The sequence below is a fragment of the Cupressus sempervirens genome, chromosome 5, assembly GCF_028749045.1.
Source record: "Cupressus sempervirens isolate cs-2001-9-10 chromosome 5, ASM2874904v1, whole genome shotgun sequence".
NCBI classification, from domain to species: Eukaryota; Viridiplantae; Streptophyta; class Pinopsida; order Cupressales; family Cupressaceae; genus Cupressus; species Cupressus sempervirens.
In genome coordinates, this window is record NC_143122.1 from 92257780 (window position 1) to 92280844 (window position 23065).

Below are 23065 nucleotides of genomic sequence, written 5' to 3' on the forward strand. Positions count from 1 at the left end.
GAAACTAGTTTCTATGAAATTTTCAATTACAAAGGCACAAACAGCATGACAAGTACAAATGGATCAACCAAAATAAGCATTTATTCAAAGAAGACATCCTCTTGATAGGAGAAAATCAGCAAGCCTTCGGGGCTCATGATAGAAGAAAATCAGTAAGCCTTCAGGGCTGCCTTGAATACGAGCAAGAAGAAGAAAGTAGGAGAGCTCCCAGCATCATATAGTTTCCTAATTCTACTAAGAGAAAGCAGCTAATGCACACCATTCAAGAAACCCTAAACACATCCAAATGAGTTAAACCTGAAAATAAGAAAAAAATTATCTTTCCAATAAACCCATGGGATGAAGAAAAATGCAAGGGGATGTAGATATCACTAAAGAAACCAGCAGGAAGAACAAAGGAAAACCAAAAATAAAGCTGCATGATTTGTAAGAACAAAAATAGAAGAATGCACAAGAACTGGAAGGAAAAGAGATGATTTACCTGGGCAAGCATGAACAGAGAGATTTTGGAGGTAGCTACATTAGAAAAATACACAGACAGAGAACAGCACAACAGCCAGTCAATAGCTAGGCTATGCAAAATAGTTTTATGAGCATGAAAACGAAAAAGATGCACCTCCTACTATCATTGTGAGTGAGGATCTTTTCCTGACTAAAGGCATCATACAAAAGATTAAAAGACTAGCAACACGTAGAGATTGAGAAAAAAGAGAACCTACAAACAAAGAATCTAAAATGGGGAGATGAAATCCTAGCAATCAATAAAAATTTCAAAGAAATCAAATGAAAAGGTTTCCAACAGTTTAAACAACCACTTTAACCATACCATTGTTCAACAATGGAGAGCTAAAAAGTCATTCAATCCTCTCTTTGCTCTCTTTGAGAGTATGATAGAACATAGAATCGGTAGTTGGGTGGAGGAATGTAGAAAGAGAGCAAAGGAGCAAGCACATTTTAGACCCAAACACTCAACTTCAATCGTTATGTCATGCTCCAACACCTAGTTGAAAAGGTCTAGGATAAATTAAATGAGAAAATCAAAGCTCAAATCATAATACAAGGGTTGTCTAAAAGTTTGAATGATATAAGTGTCAAACAAGACTACTCTCCCCAACTTTTGGGCTATACATTGCTAAGCTAGAAGATTGGACAAACAAATCTGGAGCCAAAGGAGTCCACTTGGACAAGTATGCAATGAAACTCCTACTTTAATAATGATGCTCTAACTCTAACACCAGAGACAACCAAGATTTTAGAGGTCATCTACAGAATTTAGAGCTCTTCTGTGAAAAAATTGGAATGCAAGTGACCATTGGCAAAACCAAAATTCTGATTTTCTCATTGAAAAGGAACAAGAAGGATTTCGACTTTGAGTTTGAATGAAAGTCTATGTGACGTCGAATACAAAGAATACAAGCAGCTTAGCCTTAAATTTTCAGAACAAACTTAGCTGAAACATATGTACAATGAAAATAATACAAAGAGATTGGAAAGCTCTATGAAAACTCCACAATTGATGAAAGAAGATGAAATTATGGTATTGGGAGACCACCAAGGTCCTATTTTAGACACTTTGTCGCACTAGTAGTGTTGTACGGGTGAGAAGTTTAGGCTAGACGAATGTTGAGTTTCAAATGGGGGCAAATAAAAAGCATCCAAAGAATCTAATAAAAAAATAGATTTAAGATTCCAATTCCCTATGAAATTATCCTTATTGAGATAGGTACTTTCATGTTATAAGTGAATGCTATGACAGTTATTATGTCACTAGAAAGAAACATAAAACATGAAGACCAACAAGTGGATTTGGGCTAAAACTAAAAGAGATGAAGAGTTGCACAAAAGAACACATGAATGAATCACAAATAGATGTGAATTTGGAACATTCCCCTAAACAAATGCTCCAAACTTAACAACATTAAAACTTTGTGAATGAAAATTTTATACCAATGATGTTGAGGAATAACACAAGTACAAAATCACGACTCCATTACACAATTAAAACGACTTATAAGCATTGTGAAAGATTATTTATAAGGGTTGAACTCAAATGGAGGGAAATGATCTTGTTTGCTCAACAAAGGACTAGATCTCATATGTTTAGATGCAAGACAAGCAAATGGACAACACCTAAAGAACAGTGGGAGGAGAGGGTTTTATTTTTTGCACCATATGGGAGTAGAAATAGAGGTGGTGTGTGTGGAAGGTCATAGGGATTGTATTTTCTTCCTAGGGGTGCATCCAAATATGCTTAAGCACAATACATCTGGATGCACCCACAAGGAGAAAATGCAATCCCTGTGAGCATCTGCACACCCCAACTCCATTTCTACTCCCATATGGTAAGCACATCTGGATGCACCCCCAGGGAAAAAATGAGCTCCCTATGAGCGCAATGCATCTGGATGCACCCACAAGGGGAAAATGCAGTCCATGTGAGCATCCACACACCTCACCTCCATTTCTACTCCCATATGGTGCAAGGGAGAAAATGTGTTCCTTGTGAGCATCCACATGCACTCGGGCACATTCGGATGCCCAATGCCTAATTTTCACTTAAAAACTTTTTAAAAGTAAAATTTTGACTTATACCATGTGCTTAAAAAATAGCTTTTTATTATTCTACAAAACCCTAAAACAACTCTTTATGAGGTCATTCATTGTTAAAAATGTATCATTTTATTTGATATTTGCTCTCTTCTCATTTATCTCCATTTTGGCATTTCGAAGGGCAGGTGACTATTTTCCATGAGGATCATCCATGGGGTGCCAAATAGCTTCCACAAAGGAGATCTAAGCATCCAAGGTAACCATTTGACCCTATTCTTGAAGCTCCTAATGAATTGTTTTTAGATTCTAATGAGTTTTTTCAAGTTTGGGATGACATTTTTCAGGATTTTTTTCTTTATTTTTTTAAGAAATAAAGAACCAAATTTAACTCTGTTATAATGTTTTTGTATCTTTTGTTTTCACTTGTATACGTGTATTCCTTTTTTTTTAATTTAAATTTATTTTATGTCTTATAATGGCAAGAAATCAGATTGCAAGAATGATGTGTAGTGAAAATTCAATGGATGGGGAAGGAACTAATAAATTCAAAATTGATAAAGCACCTCCTTCGTGGAGGCATACCACAAGAATTTTAAAGTTTCCACGAAGTGGGGCATATGTTTGGTAAGTGTAATTATTGTAATACTAAGCCAAAAAATAGCTCATATTCTCAAGTACAACTTCACTTTATGGGCCTTGCTGGTGAAGGGACTGGAATGTGTCAAGACCCAGATAGCAAGATTTTTAAAAGAACAAGAGGCTGATAGATTGGTTCTAATATCAAAACAAACTGCTTATACAGGTGGAGCCAGGAAAAAAGGTATTTACCCACCGATTCAGTTGCAGCCTACAAACATCCATTTGTGCCTATACCAAGAGCGGAAGAACAAGATAAAGTACAAATTACCACCCACAAAAGAGGCATTCAAAGTGGAGCCAAGAGACATTGCTGAACAAGAAATTGCATGTTGCCTCTATGCCAATGATCTTCCTTAAACCTGGTGAGATCACCATGTTAGTGGAAAATGGTATTGGCAATCAATAGTGCACTGGCTGGTTTCACAAGTCCCAAGTTTGAAAAGGTATGTACCACCTTGTTGCAAAAAAAAGAAGAATGTTATAAAGACCTCCCTTCAACCAATTAGAGATTCTTGTATTGAATTAGGTATTTATATTGTTTTTGATGGATGGAAAGATATCAAAAACCGTCCATTTATTAATGTTATTGCAATGTCCCCCGAAGGGGCAATGTTTTTTAGGGCAGTTAATTGTGACTGGGAAATGAAAGATGCACAGTTTATTTCCAGAATTCTTACAGTTCATTTCCAGAATTCTCTCGAGTCCATAGAGATGGTGGGTAGTGAGAATGTGTGTGAGTAATCATGAAAAATGCAGAAAATTGACGGGGTGCAGGTGTTTTGGTTGAGGGCCGATATGAACACATGTTTTGGACACCAAGCACCATACACTCCCTCAACTTGGTGATGCAACAAACTAGCACTCAAATGGAGTGGGTGAAACAAATATACGAAGAGGGTGAAGAGATTCAGATGTTTGTGACGAATCACCAAATGTCACAATCAATATTCAAAATTTTCTCAAGATAGGAATTGTTGAAGGTAAATACTAAATTTATTTTGTTTATTTAGTTTTAATAAATTGTAGGTCATGTTCATTTATCAATTTGTATATAAATTTTCTTAATTTTTATTGTTCAAAGTGCTATTTACATATTGATATTGACATATTGTTATTAACTTACTTAGGTTGTTGAGGAACGATTTGCATCTCATACTGTGTTACGAGACGAATTCTCAAGGTGTGAGAAGCATTGTGCCAAATGGTTATTTGCAAGCAATGGTGTGTATGGAAGGCTTCACATTCAAAGAGGGCCCAAAAGGGAAAATCATTAGCCTTGGATGATAGTTGATGGACTAGTGTGGAATATGTATTAGAATTCACCGAGCCTATCATGACTATGCTTCGAGTTGTTTATACAAATGCATCTTGTTTGGGGAATGTCCGTGATAGCATGGACACAATGGTAGAGAAAGTAAAATTGGAAATACCAAAATATGAGAATGACCCCATAGAATGTAAAAATCTTATACAATAAGTTGGAATCAATCATCCATCATCCTTGGGAAGAGATGATCAACCCTTGCACCTCCTTGCATATGCCCTATCTCTAAGGTACTATAGAAAGAAAGCACTTCTATTTCAGAGAGATTAGCACAATATAGAGATGAAGAAGTTGCTGATGGGTACAAAAGGGCATTTGATAGACTCTTCCTAGATGAAGAAGTGCAAATATAAGTTAGGAAAGAACTTTGCTTGTTTGCTATCACAAGCTATTACATGTTAGTACCATGGTCAAAATTTTGGGTACCTCCAACCTCTTGCAATCAAGATCTTTTCATAGGTAGGTTAATTTTGTTTGTTTTTTTCCTAGTTGTATTCTATAATTTAGTACTTACATTCTTTAATTTACTTCGCATTTTTATTTTTATTTTTGTGAAAACCATGTAGGTTGCAAGTTTTTTTTCCATTGAATGGAATTGGGTTCAAAAATAGTTGAAGACTTGATTTTTATGCATTCCAATTTGCATCTTTTGTCATATAAGGAGGAAAACTACAAGGATGGGGCACTAAAGCTTTGCAATGTAGCCCCTGATTGTGCCAACTTGGATGCAACCATTGAGGGTCTTACTAGACTCAGTATAGCTTATGATGATAATGATTACATCCCTACACATGGTGCATCTAGTGTGAGTGGAACCACTTTGGATTCAAATGATGCTGAAACTGGAACAAGCAAAGATGATGCTGGTTTTTTGGATAACCCTTTGATGATCGATGAATCATGAACTACATTTTGAAATCGTAATGATTTCCTTATTTTCATTGGAATCATGAAGATAGACATATATGATACGGCTTATTTGAATGCTTGTGAACTATCAATTGGCATTTAATATTTATTTTCCATTTGACATTGGTAGTGATATTAAATGATCTAATTCTATATATTTCTTTAAAAAATTGGTCTATATTTATATAAATTTATAATATATATATACACATACCCAAACACATCGAAACCCCCAAAACAATCATGTATCCACGTACCAGGTACTCATCTCTGTATCCACATTCAAATTTGAACCGATAACTTAGGTTAACAGTATTTTTAGAAAGTGAAGTTACTTCTATAAAGCATAACTTTATCTATGTAAAGATAATAATTATAAATTTTTAAGCATAGATTTAATGCATTTTTTATAATCTCTTGAGTGAGGTTAAATATGACTTTTTTATGCTTCTGAAATAACTTTTTTTTTTGTCAAAATAAGAACATCACTAATAAGTGCGCAACTAATTTTTTTTTTTATTGCATATCATTCAAAAAAAATCTACTCATGCAAGTATTAGTATAAGACCAATCCAAGCCTTTTTATAAGAAAATGCCTTGCAAATCATCTATGGAAAACCAAGAGTCGCTACTTACAAATTCACTTTATTTAAAGACCACATCCATATTAGAAGCCAACTATGAAAGACCAAGAGTCACAACTTAGAATTTCACTTTAGATGTCCCTATAGAGATTAAAATTCTAGGTCTTCTCAATGAAAGCCCAACATTTCAACCAACTAAGCTCAACGCCTTGAATAATACACTATTTTTTTCAAAATTTAAAAAAAAAAATTCTTAATTTCCATTTGTCGAATTCAGACCTTACCAATTGCTGAAAAATTTATGTTTACTATAAAATGAAAAATAAATATAACAATCAACCTAAGTATATCACAGTAGAATCCTGATAGCAATATCACAATTTGACTTGATGTGGAATATATCTCCTGATTTCAACCTAAGTCAAAATTGTTTGGTGGAAAGCTTATTACAAGTGCTATGATCCTGCAAATTATCATGTCATAGTCATTCCATTTCTTGGTCTAACACAAGATTGCAAACAAAAACATATGAGGAAAATTTGTGGCCTAAGACGGAAAGATCAGTTCTAAGGCCCTTAATTGAAAGACCTTTGAATGAAAGTACCTTCATTCTAAGGTATTTGAGGTATTCAAGGACTTTTGAAGTTTGAACAAAGGTAACTTCATTCGAAGGCATTCAAGGACCTTTTATTCAAAGGTATGTCGATTTCAAAAACAAAAAGAAAAATTTAAAAACCTACCAATGGTAGGTGAATTCCATAAATGGAAAACTCTTTCTATTCCATAGATGGAAAGGTTTAAAAGCTCATATTTTTTCATTAATGAAAATCACCTTCATTTGAAGGCTTTTTTCACATTTTACACAATCCAACAAGGGTGATTTTTGACTCACCTTCAAATGAAGGTACCTTCATTCGAAGACAAACCTTTGAATGATGGCATTTCTTACTTTTCACCTCCATCAGATTTGAAAATTCTCATAAACCAAGCTTGGGACCCACTATTTTGAATTTACCTAGGAACATTTCATCCTTTAACGTCCAAGATATACAAACATCTAAGCCAAATAAAAGAATGCACTAAAAGTGAATTACATGGTACAGTTTTTGAAAACTGTTTTCGAGAATTGGGAGAGTTGCTGACTCAAATCGGCAAGAAAAAGAGCGACCTTTAAAATATGCCACTTGTCCTACCACTCATCTAACATTTGCAACGACCAACAATATGAGATCATTTGGTCTCGTGGACGTAGAAATCATTTCATTTATTCATTCTAGTTCTTCTATTTAAGAAAAGGACTCCTTGATATATACCAAAAGCTGTGATTCTTCTACAATTTTTCACAATTATATATAAATGAGTTCTAATCCTCTTCTGCCAAGGAAAAAACTGTTCGACCCTGAACAAGAAGCGGGTGCAAAGAATGAAAATAAGCTTCTTTGCATTTGCCAGGTTGGTACTACAGCTTAATACTACCCATATCAATTACTGAAATTTAATTGATACAGTCCTAATTAAAATCAATAGTTCTTGTGCAATCATCAATATTTCAGCCCAGATGGTTTCATAGAAATCGCAGACTTTCTAAGTTTCACAAAATAAAAACAAGAAAATGCATCCATTGAAACGTTAAAAAGAATACCAGTCGCGTTGGCCTCCCTCCTTGTACTCAGCATCACGTTTGCGCTTCCTTTCAGCACCAAGCTTTGTAAGCCTGGACGATGTGAAGAAAAATGCGAGGAGAAGAGCTCCAAACCTTCACGAAAACATGGGCCCGTTTTAGCTCGAGGTAAAAGAGTCTCATTAACAAATATACGAGATATTAATACCTGTAGGAAGCCATAATTGATGCTGCCATTACTACAAATCCAGCTAAACCACCCGAGAGATTTAGAGACTTCCGACGAACAGCCCATCCTGCTATAACTAGCGCAAGCGCCACACTTATGTAAGCTTTAATGACCAAAGCATCCATTTTGCCCTACTCTCTGCCTTACTCTGCTGTTCTGCTTAAACGCTCGAAAACTTTGGGGTCATTGGACACGTGAAAAAGTATAGAGAGTTCAGATAGATAGATAGATAAAATTTTAACGTCCACTTATGGATATAAAACAGATGCGATTCAAATTCCGTCAGAGCACGTTCCCTGGACGTATATGACATTGGAATCTCTCAATTTTTAACGAATTTTTAACTGATTGCCTTCTTTTTAATTGAGTTAGGTATGTCTTTCCATTTAAAACCCCAAAAAAATTATTGTCATAATCCTACTCTTTTCTTTTTAGTCTTATAGAGGGAACAAGTTAAAAGTTCACAATTATGATGATTTTTTTTCAATTACAATTTTTATAAATCTAATTACTAATTTTCATTTTATAAAAAAATAATTATCAATTTTAAGCTCTTCAAGTTATGTAGGCATTAAAAGGAGAAGTTGGTTAAAGTTTTATAGTTACAAGATTTGAAAAAATTACAATTTTTTTTCAAAGTTAAAAAGAAAGGAAAATATATATAATATAGGGAAAAAAATCAAATGGTATTGGAATCTTTTAAATTTTGATTAATTATGGTTTATTTTGCTCTTTCTAATGTTTATTTTAATTAGGTGGATCTTTTCATTTAAAAGTTTTGCTAATTGTATTTCCAAGTTTTAAATTATATGATCACATACATAATTAGGTAGGCTATTTTAGTTGTAATGTAAACTTCAAGTTGACATTTGAATCTCTTACAAATGTTTGATATAGTTAGGTGGTTTATTTTATCAAAAGGTTTCGATAATCACATTTTCAAACTCCTAAGTTCTATGATCACATGGAGGGGGCAAGCTAGTTCAAACTCCATTGTTATGATGTTAAAAATACTGCAAGCCTTGCAAAAGTTATTATTGGCTTTCATCTTACATATGTATGGTGCATATCTAAAATCAAAGATGTCTTTTTAATTTCTGTTGAAAGTTTGCGAACACAATTTTTGTTCCATTTGATCAATCATTCTTGAGGGAAAGATCATTCTTTATTTGCATAGTGCATCTTTTTTTGGCCCTTTAGGTTAACTTATTTGACAATTTGAGATCTAGGTACCCTTTATGGTCCAAGAATCTCTTACGTATCTCTCATCTCTTCTAGTTTTATTTAAAAACTCATTTTTTCTAAACAAAATCATGATTTTTCAAGCATACCAGGCTTAAGCCTTTTCTTGGCATATAGTCTTTTAAGAGATTGACATAGGATCTCTTACAAGTTATATGTATTCAAATAGTGCATGCTTCTAAAGTTTAAAATATTTTTTGTATTTGGAAAGAAAAAATGCAACGTTATTTTTTCTAGTTGTTTTATCGGTCATAATTGTTTATATTATTCTAAAGCTATGATTTTCTGTAATGTGCTTATGTAAAGTCAAGTATAAACTAATAAGGTTCCACTTAATATTACTCACCTCAAGTGTTGCTTAATAATTGGGGCAATGCCCTATTTGTATTATAAGGATTCCTATGACTTCTACCTCCAACAAAAGGTCACATCTCTCACTCATATAAAACAACAAGATCATAACCAATTTTCTTATGATAATCATGATAATCATTCATAAGCATCTCTACATCCTTTGATAATTGATCATGTACTCCATGAGGATGGTCATATCGAAGTTGTTGATGTGCTTCTCCATTGGCTTTTTGTTGTGTGACGCAATACAAGGCAAGAGAATCCCCAAAGGGGATTCCCTCACCCCTAGCAAGTAACCACACAATGAAATATAAACAATAGCATAGATATTTAGATTCAAAATAACACCAATTCACATAATAGAATCATAAGATTTACATCCAACATGCCTGACTGTAAGGCCTTTCAGGTTATGACCAAGTACAAAGCAATTATAGTAGTAATTCTACAAGACCTCGCAAGATTCAAACTCCTAGCTAGCCCAAATCCACAATCTGGTAGAAAATCACAAGAAGAATCTAAACTTGTGCTCGCAAGCCACCAAGCAACCTTCTTGTTTCCCAAGCCCACACTTACCTACTAACTCTGCTCAACTTTGCTCCTCTCATCTACTCCATGTTGAACTCCATGCTAAATGAATAATGATCACTCTAGACTCCACAAGACCGTCTGCTTATACTAAATTGTTGAGTCATCATTTTGCATGATGCTTAATGGCAGGAATCCTTTCGAACTCCTCTCTTGAAAAGCTGATATGGGATCAACTCCAAGGTTTTGAGCGATCTTGCGACCTACTGGAATCCGCTTAGTTGAAGATAAATGTATTTGTTCACAAAGAGGCATTTTTTGGTTCAAACCAATTTTGGATAAGATGGTAAATCTGCTTGTTGTTTCAAAATTAACCACACAAAAAGAGATATGTTTTTGGTATTTTCTATTTTTTTTTTTATGAATGCAATCTAACAATGCAACTATATGAATTCATAATTTAACCAAGGGTTAGCAAGGCAAATAGCAAAGATAAGGTAATGAGAGATAAAAGTAAATAGCGCAAAATGGAAATTCCTAACAGACAAAAAACATGGTAACAATATGCCTACGAGTTAAATTGTTGAAAAGATCAGGTAGGAAACCAATGAAAATAGGAGCAGGGCTTCCTCAAATCCACTGATGCAATTGTTGATGGAAACTTAGTATAATTGAAAGATGTTTCATTTCTTATCAAATTGTAGGGCCACAAAAAGTACACTCATGTGAGACGAGAAGCTATGTAGGAACAAAAATCTCTTCTCCAACTTTGTACGTCAATAGGATTCATCAACATGAGGCAAATACCATAACTAAAATATCACACAATCAAATCAACATGACAAAACTATTGGCTCCATTATAATTATGAACAAGTATCCACAAAAATAACACACTCTGGCAAGAATAACTACACTTAGAATGAGAGCACCAAAAGCATATATTATTGCATCAAAATATTAGCTTGGAATACATGTTACATTCCTAAATTTATAACAAATCATCTCCTCAATTTGTGTTGAGAATGAGAGATCTCTTCATGCAAATAATATGCTTAAAACTAATAAAACAAATCTAATTATGTACAAACTGACTCTCTAAATGGTGCTAAGTAGGACTCTGCCCTTGTTTATATCAATTAATGGGTGCATGAGCCTTTACATCTCTTAAAACAAAGAAAGAAATAGTAGATAAGAAGAAAGAAGTTGCAAGATGGTCTGGAAGTCACTAGAAGCTCTAAAAATGGAAGCTTGACCTTCTCTAAATGTTTCTAGGAGTTAAATTGTCGTAAGAATGCATTTCTGGTGCATGGAAAGCTCTAAATTAGGAATAAGTAGTTAACTGTCAGCACACCTATGACTTCTTCAAAAAATTTGGCGCACCTTTGGAGTAGCACACCTTTTGTAGCAGCACACCTTGTGCACCTTGCACCTTCAGGGAATTTGTGCAAGGTGCTTAATTTGCCAAAAAATCAAAGTTCTTACGTTTGAAAATGATTTATGGGATTTTCTTGGATGAGGTTTGGGAGCACTCTAGTGTACTTATTTTGCCCTTTTTTTAATGATTTATACCCTCTTTATAGCCAAAAAATTTCTTATATTTGAACTCCTTCTACTTCTTCTATCTAAAATCTCAAGGCACATGTGTTGAATCTTGTCATTAATAGTTGCATAAGACGAGGAACTTGTTTTGGTTCATGTGTCCAACCTCTGTATCTTTGATCTTTAGTGTAAATTCATGAATCAAAACTGTTGTGTGACTCCTTTGAAGGTGAAGGTTACCAACTTAGGTGAGATCTGCATTACTGCTAATAATGAAGATGTTATGATGATCTGTGCACATGCGCATTGTACGCCACACCTTTGTGTTATGTACACTTTGTGCACTGTGAAGTCTATTCCTTGATTTTTTTTTTCTCTCCGACTACCTGATCTTTCCTAGTCAGAGACTAGGTGATCCAAATTATCCAAAATGATCAAGTGTTTGAAACTTTTCATATCTTTTTTAACAAGCTTTTCTAGGTGTTTTTAAATGACTTTTTCAAAGGTCTTTTGCTCAAAATTTCAAGTTGAAACTTTCATCAGTCCCTAAAACTGGGTAGCCAAAGGCTTACTATTGTAGGGACTAAAATTAGTTTTTTAGTTCTTTCTAGTGGTGTAAACGGTTTTGAATTCCAAGCTCTAGGTCAAAGTTATCATCCCAACAAGTTAAGTATGCTTTTTTTAGCTACACAAAGAAGAACATAGTAGTTATCTTGTGTTGAAAAACCCAAAAGAGGACTCCCTAGGACTCAGACTAACAAAATTGGGTCAACACTAGTCAAAACAGTTAATCCCCCCCCCCCCCCCCCAAAAAAAGCTAGTTTTTGTGCACTAGTGCACCTTGGAAGGTGTGTTAGTGCGCTAATTTACCTTGGAAAACTAGTAAAGTGTGCATTTGCACACTAGCGCACATGCACACCTTGAGGGGTGGTGTGCATGTGTGAAACTGTGCACATGTGCATCTACACATTCCTGACTAGGGGTTTGGGAAACAAAAAAATTTACTAGGGGGTCCCCATTTCTAGGAGAAATGGAGCGTGCGTTGTGAAACCACAAACCACAACATAAACCAAGCCACAAGTTGACTTAGCATAATAGACATTAAATAAAAACTCTCATTAAATACACCATCAAGCCACATGTCATATTGGCTACAAACATTAAATGTAGAAAATAATTAAATACTTAGGACAAGACCCAAGTTTACAACACATAACTAACTCATATGACAACATAAGAGTGTACGTACACTTAGACATAGGTCCATGTGTTCTCCAATGATCCAAATCCAAGAGTGCACATGGTAATTCCCTCGGATGGAAGCTCATGAAAACAATCTCCAAAGTATGCCAGTAAATTAGGAACACGTGACCAACAGTCACCAAAATAGCTCTAACTTCAAGGTGATAACTCTAATCATTATGCGCACTTAGGAAAAGCTTGCCCAATATGTTCCAAACACAACCCCAACCACATAATCTATAACTCCACAAACCTAAGCTCAAAGCCCCTACATATAGGATCACTAACTATCCTAGGATGCTCCTGCATCATACACCCCAGGTGCAAAGAAAAGATGTTCTTAATAGCTGGAAGAACATCTTTTAGGGTTCAACACATAAACCTCAAACCAATTCTTCACATACATGTCCTCCACCATATCAACTTGCACACTCTTGCCTTTTTTTTTCTTCTACAAATCCTTTCATACAACTGTCATCTTTACAAGTATCTTTAGCATGCAACAGGTATGCTTTCCATGTTGATCTCTAACCCTTTCAAAATCTTTCAATTCAACTCAGCGACCAAAATTTGGGTTAATCCTACCAAGTTATGCATTCTGCAAAGGAATTAGTGAATGCTAACTACCACCCTTCTCAATAATAAACACATTCCTGAAACAATCATGCATAGCTCTGCAATCATACTACCAAGGACTATCGATAGTAATATGTGACAAGAACTCATGTCCTCAATACCACATAACACTTGATCAACATAGTGTCTAATATGGAAATTGATAAGACATTTCTCCCTTACTTCTAAAGCATGTTCGTCTTGTAAACAATTGATCCTATAAGGAAAGGGATGTCTCACTCTCTTCAAACCAAGTTTTTGAACCATGTCCTCAGCAACTAGGTTATCAATACTACCAACATCTATAATTACATTCCAGCATTTACCTCTAGAATTGCAATGAGTCCTGAACAAATTCCTCCTTTGACAAGGTTCCAACACCTTCTTTCCAAGTAGCACTTGTGGAACCAACAAGTTCTCCTCCACCTCAGCTTCATTCACTAGATCCACATTCTCTTTCATGACAACAACTCTTTTATCACTAGCCTTCTTATCAACATTGGGACATTCAAAATCTCTATGTCCTTCACCACATATGTAGCAAGTACCCTTAAATACACCGTTGTCTATTCTCTTCCTCTATTTAACAGGTTTTGGTTCATCTTCAGCAATCTATTTATTCTTCTCAAAATGATCCTTCTTATCTTTACCTTGATGTCTTTTCTTCAAATTTTTTTCCCTCAAAGCATATTGATAAGCATCTTCAACCGAAGTAATATTCAACATACCAATCTCATCCTAAATATTGAATCTCAAACCATTAATATATCTAACCACATTTTCTTTAGACAATTCATGTCTAGATCAAATAGTCATATTGTAGAACTCCTCAATGTAATCTTTCACACACAAATCCTTCTACTTCAAATTCTACAATCGTTTAAACAATTCAAGTTCATAATCAACATGAATGAACTTAGCCTTTAATTTTGTCACCATCATTCTCCACCTAGTGATCTTCATTTCACCTTCCTCTTCTCTATCTCATTGAAATTATTTCCACCATAAAGCAACATGTCCCTTCAACTTAGTTTGTGCCAACCTTACTCTATGAGGATCACCAATATTCTCTAGCTCAAAGTAGTCTTCTAATTTGAAAATTCAATCAATCAAGTCTTCAAAATCCAAAGTACATGAGAAATTAGAAACATCCATCTTATGCTTCAACTTCAAATGAGCTTCAGGTCTATAAAACCGACCAACCCTATCTTCCATAGGTTGCTCTAAGTGATCAATTTTGTCTTCATCACTAGATCTAGCAACTTCAAAGTCTTCAAAAGCTTCCTCATAACCATCTTCAGTACCCACATTCCTAAGTACACCAATAATATCTCTCATGATCTTATTCTTCATCAACTACATCTCAGGTTTAAAATCTGATCTAAGCTTCTTTAAAATCCTAGTATCCATGACATCATAGAGATTATCATTTGCTCAAGGATCTAATCTTCTTAGAGGCATCTTCCAAGATCTTCACAAACCTTAAGCAACAAATCCACAAGATCAACTAGCTTTGACCTTCACTTTGATACCACTTGATGCAATACAAGGCTAGAGAATCCCCAAAGGATATGTTGTAGCCCCCAACAAGTAAGCACACAGTGGATTATAAACAATAACACAGATATTTAGATTCAAAATAACACTAATTTGCATAATAGAATCACAAGATTTATATCTAACATGGTCAACTGTAAGGCCTTTCAATTTACAACCAAGCACAAAGAAATTATAGCATTAATTTTGCAAGACCTCACAAGATCCAAACTCCTAGCTAGCCCAGATCCACAATATGGTAGAAAACCTCAAGAAGAATATAAACGTGTTCTCACAAGCCACCAAGAAACCTTCTTGTTTCCCAAGCCCACACTTATCTACTAGCTCTTCTCAACTTCACTCCTCTCAGCTACTCCATGTTGAATGAATAATGATCACTCTAAACTCTACAAGACCCTCTACTTATACTAAACCAAGCCACAAGTCGACCTAGAATAATAGACATTAAATAAACACTCTCATTAAATACACCCTCAAGCCACAAGTTAGTTTGGTTACAAACATTAAATACATGACATAATTAAATACTTAGGACAAGCCCCAAGTTTACAATGCATAACTAACTCATATGAAAACATAAGATTATGTGCACTTAGACATACGATGATGTGTCATTTAATGATCCAAGTCCAAGAGCACACACACTAAGTCCCTCGGATTGAAGCTCACAAATATAATCTCCAAAGTCTACAAGTAAATCAAGAACATGAAACCATCAATCACCAAAATAGTTCTAACTTCAAGGAAATAACTCCAACCATTATACACATTGTTAGGATTAACCTCAAATAGAAATAACAATTACATGTAAATATAAATAATATCAAAAAATAATAAATTGCACATAAGAGAACACAAGACACCAAGATTTAACATGGTTCACCCAAACCTTGGGCTATGTCCACCAAACAACAAGTCCAATATTATTACGATCTAATGATTACAATCTGTAATCCCTTACAACTCAATACCATTGCAAGAATCAATTTTTGCATCACACATTATGAAACAATCCCTAACCCTAAGTCATTTTATACAAGTATTTTTTTGATTTAGGGTTAAAATTAGTTACAACATGTCAGCCATAAAATGTCGATAAAATAGCCCCAAAAAAAAATCTCCTGAGGAATTATGGAGTATGTATAATACTTCCCTAATCAGTCACCACAAACTAACACACAATTAGGACAAGGTTTCCCAATATGTCCCAAACACAACCCTAACTGTGCAAAATATAACTACACAAATATGAGCTTGAAGTCCCTATATGGGATCGTTGACTACCCTAGGATGCTCCTGCATCATTATGGAACTATTATAGGCCATACATGAGAAAGTTCCCTTAGCCATACTCTTGTTATTTCTCTTATTCATAGCATTGAAGATTAAAATTTTGATAATAAAAATAACAATGAGTGGGAACCTAGGGGAAATTTGTCAAAATAGGAGGAATTCTTGAGTATAGTGTTAATAACCAAGTTGCAAAGCTAGCAAGGTTACTCTCTATTACATCAATAATTTAGAGGATTAGTCGATCTTGTATCTTGATTAGTTTGCAAGATGTGAAGTGGTTTATTAATATTCCCATCAAGGGTACACACCTAGCTCAAGTATTTTAATGTGCATAAGAAAATAAGTGTGACAAAGAAGAGGTGGATAAGTTTTTCAATGTAGGTCTAATCCCATTTAGCATCCTCCAATCAGTAGATGTGAATATTTCAATATAGATATTGGTGTATGGTGCATATTTTAGTTGTATACTCTTACCAATTAGTGAATCTCATGGATCGAAAAATACAAATTGGAAAATCATATATGTGTCGAATATTAGTGCAACTGCCTAATTTTCATGCATTATTGGCTTAATGCCAGCTAGTTCTCCTCATTTTATTTGAAATAATCATGTGTAGTTCCTAATTTTTCCCATAATAGATTTGAGACAAATGGCTTTCTTAGGAAGAATATCAAATGTATAGGTCTTAGACAATTTTTTACAATTGGTATAGACTCAGTCATAACAGTAGAAAATTGGATCCTTTGGGACAAGTTTATGGTTTCTAAAACTAGATACAAAGTTAACACAGATGTTTCCTCTTACTTTGTAGCATCTCTCCTCAACATGGGAGAGGACAAGGATATAATGTTATAATTGAGCTAAGGATAAAAGAGACTTTTTAGGTGGTCTATATGATGTAGCGGCTGTGACCTAGCATGGACATGAGGACCTTTGACCCTAAGATATTAAAATATATGTTGAGACCTAGGCTCCACTACATTAGTATTAGCCCTTGGGAGGTTTCTAGAAAACTATCGTGACAATGTATTGTAGCAAAGCCCATAAGCTATGTTGCTTCCTGAAGATACTATTTATACTTGAGCTCATTAAAAATGAATAGTGAGTGGGGTATTCATGGCTCAAGTAATTTTAGAAGGAGGACATCTCTAATATTTCTTAATGTACTGTTAAGTATGTCTTTCTTATTGCCTTTTGGTCAATGGGCACTCTCTCAATTTCTCAATATTTGTCTTATTAATGCTCATAATTATTCATTAATTTTGATGAATAGTCCTTTCTCTATTAATTAAATATCAAAGTTACATATTCACAAATTATTCTTCATTAATTCTGTCTATTTTATCATATTTGGAATTTTAAATCTACTCACCAAATCTAAAAGAGATTAACTTAGCAACAAGAGAGAATGATTCACATAAATCAACTCCCTCTCTCAAGGAGTAGCCTTTAGCATGGGGTCTTTAGTAGCTAGGAAATATTATACATGCATTCATATTTTGTGATATTATATTCAAAAAATTTGATGTGGTATATTGGGAATATAACAAGGACGCTCTGGCTTTATAAATTTGAAAAAGGAATACAATATTCAAGGATTTTTTTATTCAACAATATCCAAAAGCATGTAAGAAGTAGTAGGAAAAATCATTGACAATTTGAAATTTTAAAAAAAAATTATGAGGAAATAACTAAGGAATGAGTTTAAAAAACCATTTTGATTTTCCAAATTTTAAAAACATGTGAAAACTAGCAGTAAAGTAGAAGGACCTGCAACTTCAAAACATTTATAGCTTTTAATCACTGCTACACAAAATTATAAACTTCCTTTTCTACTTATCATTTTTATTTCTTAGATTGTTGTGACAATCATTTTTAGCTTAAAGCACAAAACCCTAGTCTTTTATACTATTCAACTCATTTCTATGTGCATACATTGATAGAATATGCAACAATCTCATTTTGATATGTTATTTTTTTCCTTATGCAATATTAGATGGCTCTTGCACTATGCATTATCTTTTGCACATGGATTAGGTTTATTATTTTTAATGCATTCAAAGGGATTTTAGAAGGAAGATTATCTATTATTAATGAGAATTTGTATAATTATTTATTTATTTATTATTGGTTAACACTTTGTATATCCTAGGTTTGGCTCATACATTGACTCTAGAATGCCCAATGTGTGGATGAACAAAAGGATGTTACCAGCAAATGGGTTAGTGTATGGGTAATATCACTACCCTCTAAATTGAAAGGTACAACTCCCTTGAGTGCAAAGGTTTATGATAAAAGATTAGCGAGAATGCTCTTAACTAGAGAGTAGTAGAGGGAATATCTAGGTTACCCATAGCAACAAATAACCCACACAGAGAGAATGATTTGGACAACCCATAACACCCATGGATATGGCTATTATAAGCTATATTTCAACTCTTCTACATTACTTTTAACCTCTACTCCTACAACTACAACTACTGGATGTACGAAGTGCACAATGAGAATAAAGTATTCATGAAACCAATGACTCTCTAACTAGTCAAGATAGCCCAACAACAACCTCCTAGTTCACTAAGTTCCAAATCCCAAAGTACACAATGTAAATTTATACTATCTAGATGCAACAACAACAACAAAGTGGAATAAAACTCAATCATGTAGTGATACAAAGCTCACCCTATCAAATTGCATCAACTCATAGATTGCCCCTAACTTAATCAACTTCTCATTAAACCAACCCATCCCTATCCATTGGAATGAACAAGTAACTTACTATGAAATGTAATGCAGCCAAGAAAAAGAAACTAAATTGCACATGAAAGGCAATACACAGTTTTCTTGTATTGTTAACATTTCACTAATACCCAGATCAGATAAACATCAACAACTTCATTTATAATTGTCTTTCGATTCTAAGTACAACTAATCTAAAACTAAAATGAACAACAAATAATCAAAGAAAATATGGTAATCATAGCTACAATGCAAATTCACACCAAAAGTATGTCAATCCTTTATTCATCTTTGAAAGTTACATTTATAGGTCCTCATAAAGTTTGGCTAGTTGTATTTCCTCATTACATATTAGAGTAGTTTGAATAGGCATAGCCCAAAATTAGGATTGAGATATATTGTAAAAGTGCATACAAGGAGAATTGCCAAGAATGGCTACAACAAACAAAGGGAAACATAGAGGGAGTAACACTTGCCAAAATATAGACTGAAGAAGAATCTTTAGGAAGAGTGTAATGCCTCTGTTGTCATCAGCTAATTGTTCTTCTTGGGTGTTATAGTCTTGGCCTTGTGCACTCTCATGGCATCATTAACTACCCTTAATTATTTAACACTTGCGATGTAGATGTTATCAACTTGGACCACCCAATAGTCATGGTAATCTATCAAATCTTACACTGTGTCAATCTTGGATTTCAGCTTGTTTGATACCTTCTTTAGAATGCCATCTACAAAATCCAGTTCTGAGATCTTTGAATCCTAGTAATTGGTGGTACTGGTGTTTTCCTCAATGAATTGTAGGAATTTCATCTTCATGTGCTGAATGTCCACCAATTGACCATTTGAAGCCACTTGGGACTTAGTATGTAGATCCTTTAGGTACACATATATTTTCTCCATGATCTTCTTGACAGATTCACCTACACTATTCAACTCTTGCTCATATTTATTTAAGATTTCCTTCTTAAATTCTAGTGCCTACTTCTAATGAGGTAATGATTCTTTTCTAGTTCTAAGGATCCCATGATTGGTGGCCATATCATGTAGATTTTGCCATCATACCAGAAGCACGTACTTATGGGGAGAGAGATCTCATCGAGGATATAGTCACTATGCCAACACCCCTCCACACGATGGAGCTGGATACAACCATTTATCATGTGGGATTTGCACCCACTACATACCATGTTGATAATCCAAGCCTGCACGGATGAAGAGTCAAAGGGCTTGAGGGACTCAAACCAGTGACTTGCGCTCTGATACCATGTAGATTTTTCCATCACACCAAAAGCACATACTTATGGTGGAGAGGGATCTCATTGGGGATATAGTCGCTATGCCAACACATCATTCTTCATGTCACTCACTTTCTAGAGTAGTGCTAACTTCTCTGTCAAATGTTGAGCTTCTGATTTTATAGAGGCTTGGTGACTAGCCATTGGTTCTTTCATCTTATCCACATCTAATATCAAACTCCCAAGATTCTTGATGAGGGGAGGACCTCAAGTCTTGAAGTCTTCAATCCAAGCATGGCCAATTCATCCAAATTGTCTCTTTGATTGTAGCTTTACTAATAGATTCTTATTCTCTTCAACAATTACATCCAATGTAGTTGTAGTGGCACTATCTGCTAGTATAATTGCAAGTGGTCCAAGCATTTCCCTGATATAATCTTTTAGCTCCTTATTTGAGGCCTTCAAAGTTTCCCTAGCTACCATCAACTCCTCCAATCTATCCTCAATCTTCACACTAGATTACTTCCACACATTGAGCATGGTGTCATGCATTGAAGGTCCCATATCATGGGTCTTCACTTGGAAGTCACCTAGGGTTAACTCTTCTATTTTTCCTTCCTTCTAGAGCTCAAAAATTATCGTGATCATATGCCCTGTATTGACATTAGTGGCAAGGCCTACTAGTGTCTTTTGCTTCGTCAATTTGGGGCATGAAGCTAGTTGTTGCATAGCTTGTGCAATTAGATTCTTTGGAGGGGCACTATCCTTTACTCTTCTATTTTTCCTCTCAACGGTTTCCTCCAACCAAGACTCAGTTGTGAGGACATTAAGTGATGATTGGAGTGTTGATGGATCAAACAACTTCCTTTCAACTAGGAGTGTCTCCTACTTCCTGCTAGAGAAAGGAAATGTAACCCATTTAGTAATAGAACAAGTTGGATGATTACCTTGATTTGTGTCTCCTAGTTGCTATGGTGTAATTTGAGCTTGTCCATCTCCATTCGATTTGCCATTAGGTGGATTATCCTTAGCTAGTTATTGTCCCCATCAATATTAATCATAGGCATCATGGAGGAATCCTTGGTCATTGACTACTCTTAATATTTCTCCTTTCTTTCTTTATCTTTCTCTACCTTTGTATCACCAAATTTACCTGTGTTATGCAGAGAGCCTCATCTACAAGTAGGAGGGACTTGTACATTCTTTTCTCTAGAGGTTGGTCTCCTTCTCCTCCACCTAAAAACTATGATGAACCCATAAAAGTTGATGTAGTAGCTATAGTGTTATAGGTTCCTGTTGATGAAGTTTGGGCAGCTCTAGTTGCTACTCCACTAGTAGAACCTCTGGATCATGTCCTCTTTCTTCTAGCCCTTGTCCATTCTACTCACTTATTGGTCCACTTCATGATGTCTTCCATCATAATTTCCATCTTATCTCTTGTGGGACCTTCAGGAGGAGTTGACACTATAGGAGTGTCCTTAATTTCTTTTTCATAAGTAGATGACTTCATACATGATCCATCATTTTCTATATCTTCCATAGTGATATTCACTTTGTACAATTTAACTTGAGCCTAGACCAAAGCTTCTCTTACATTTGACCTTCAGTGTAGCAGTCAACCTAATAATCTTCTATATCTAGCACGTGCTTGTAATTGTAACCAAGTTGAAGATTATCCCTTATATAAATCACAAGATAAAATTGTAGCCTTATTACTTCATAATCTTTCATCTTATACTTACCCTCAAAGGCCCTTAAAAAATTCTTAGCATCATATTAGATGCACATGAATATGCTCTTATAAGAAGTGGGAAAGGGATTCCCACTTTCTTAACTATTGAGCATAGGGTATTAACTTCTAGCATTTGCCTACATAATTCAATCAACACTATCTTATCCTTGGGATACCTTGGTAACCTCCATGGGAATACATTGAATGCATTGATTATAATATAGGAGAAGGTTGGAAATTTTATGAAACAACATCTAAATGGGGTCACCATTGAAATAGCTTTAGGTAAAAATATTCTCCTTGGACACCCTTGGATAGATGTCATAGACCTTTATGGTTTTATCAAAATCTTCAATACACAACAAGACATGCCATAGAGGATGTGTTGCCAAGAGATATATGAGGTAGGAAGACATATAAAATTTCTTGAATGCCTTGGTCAAGCTCATCCATCTAGTAAATTCATCTCAAATGATTTGGGCTCAATTGATGAATTGGCCATTTGGATAGACTACTTGCGCCAGAAAGAAATGGTGCTTCATGAAATTCATAACTTCTTCATAGCCTTTTAGTCTGAGAAGTAGGGCCAGGATATCTACAATCCCCCTCTTGAGACTAGTTCTAAATAGGGTTTTTGGGAGCTTACTCTTGTTACTCTTTGGTGGTTAGAACCACATTGTCAAAATATCTCCTCACCTTAGAGTCTTCTTTTCATTGAACATGGAAGTGCTCAACCCAAAATCTATATCACATAATTCTACTCTCTCTGGGATCTTGAATGCACTCTACATTAAACCTCTGTCAAATGTGAGAAGGATAGTATCATCAAGAATCTTGATTTTCTTTGATTTCACATCGTTCCTAGCTATGCACTCTTAGATTGACTCTGGTGCTTGAACCACAATGGGAAAACCAACAGCCTCCACTAGCCCACTCTCCTTGAGTTTTTGAGTTATTGGATGAATAGGTTAGGCATTCAATCTCCTATTCAAGCCTCTAAGATTGTAAAATCTGAAAGACATGTATGTATAATTCTTCAACTCACTCTCAAGACTCGGTAATCTATTAGTACCCCCAATTCTCCCTACTATTCACTATACAACACAAAGCAAGATAAATTTTCACTTATAATG

The 23065-nt window shown here is 34.8% G+C and overlaps 1 protein-coding gene across 1 annotated transcript in view; it reads right to left on the reverse strand.

Moving 5' to 3' along the window:
- Positions 1-8202, reverse strand: part of LOC149554702 (integral membrane protein (Protein of unknown function DUF92, transmembrane)) — a 106673-nt gene extending 98471 nt beyond the window's left edge. Inside the window, exons 1-2 of the mRNA XM_089828754.1 lie at positions 7836-8202; positions 7649-7762 (exon numbers count right to left, since the gene is read on the reverse strand). Coding sequence (XP_089684880.1) covers positions 7649-7762; positions 7836-7981 — 260 coding nt within the window. The 5' untranslated portion in view covers positions 7982-8202. The remainder of the gene's footprint in view (positions 1-7648; positions 7763-7835) is intronic.
- Positions 8203-23065: the final 14863 nt, after the last annotated feature.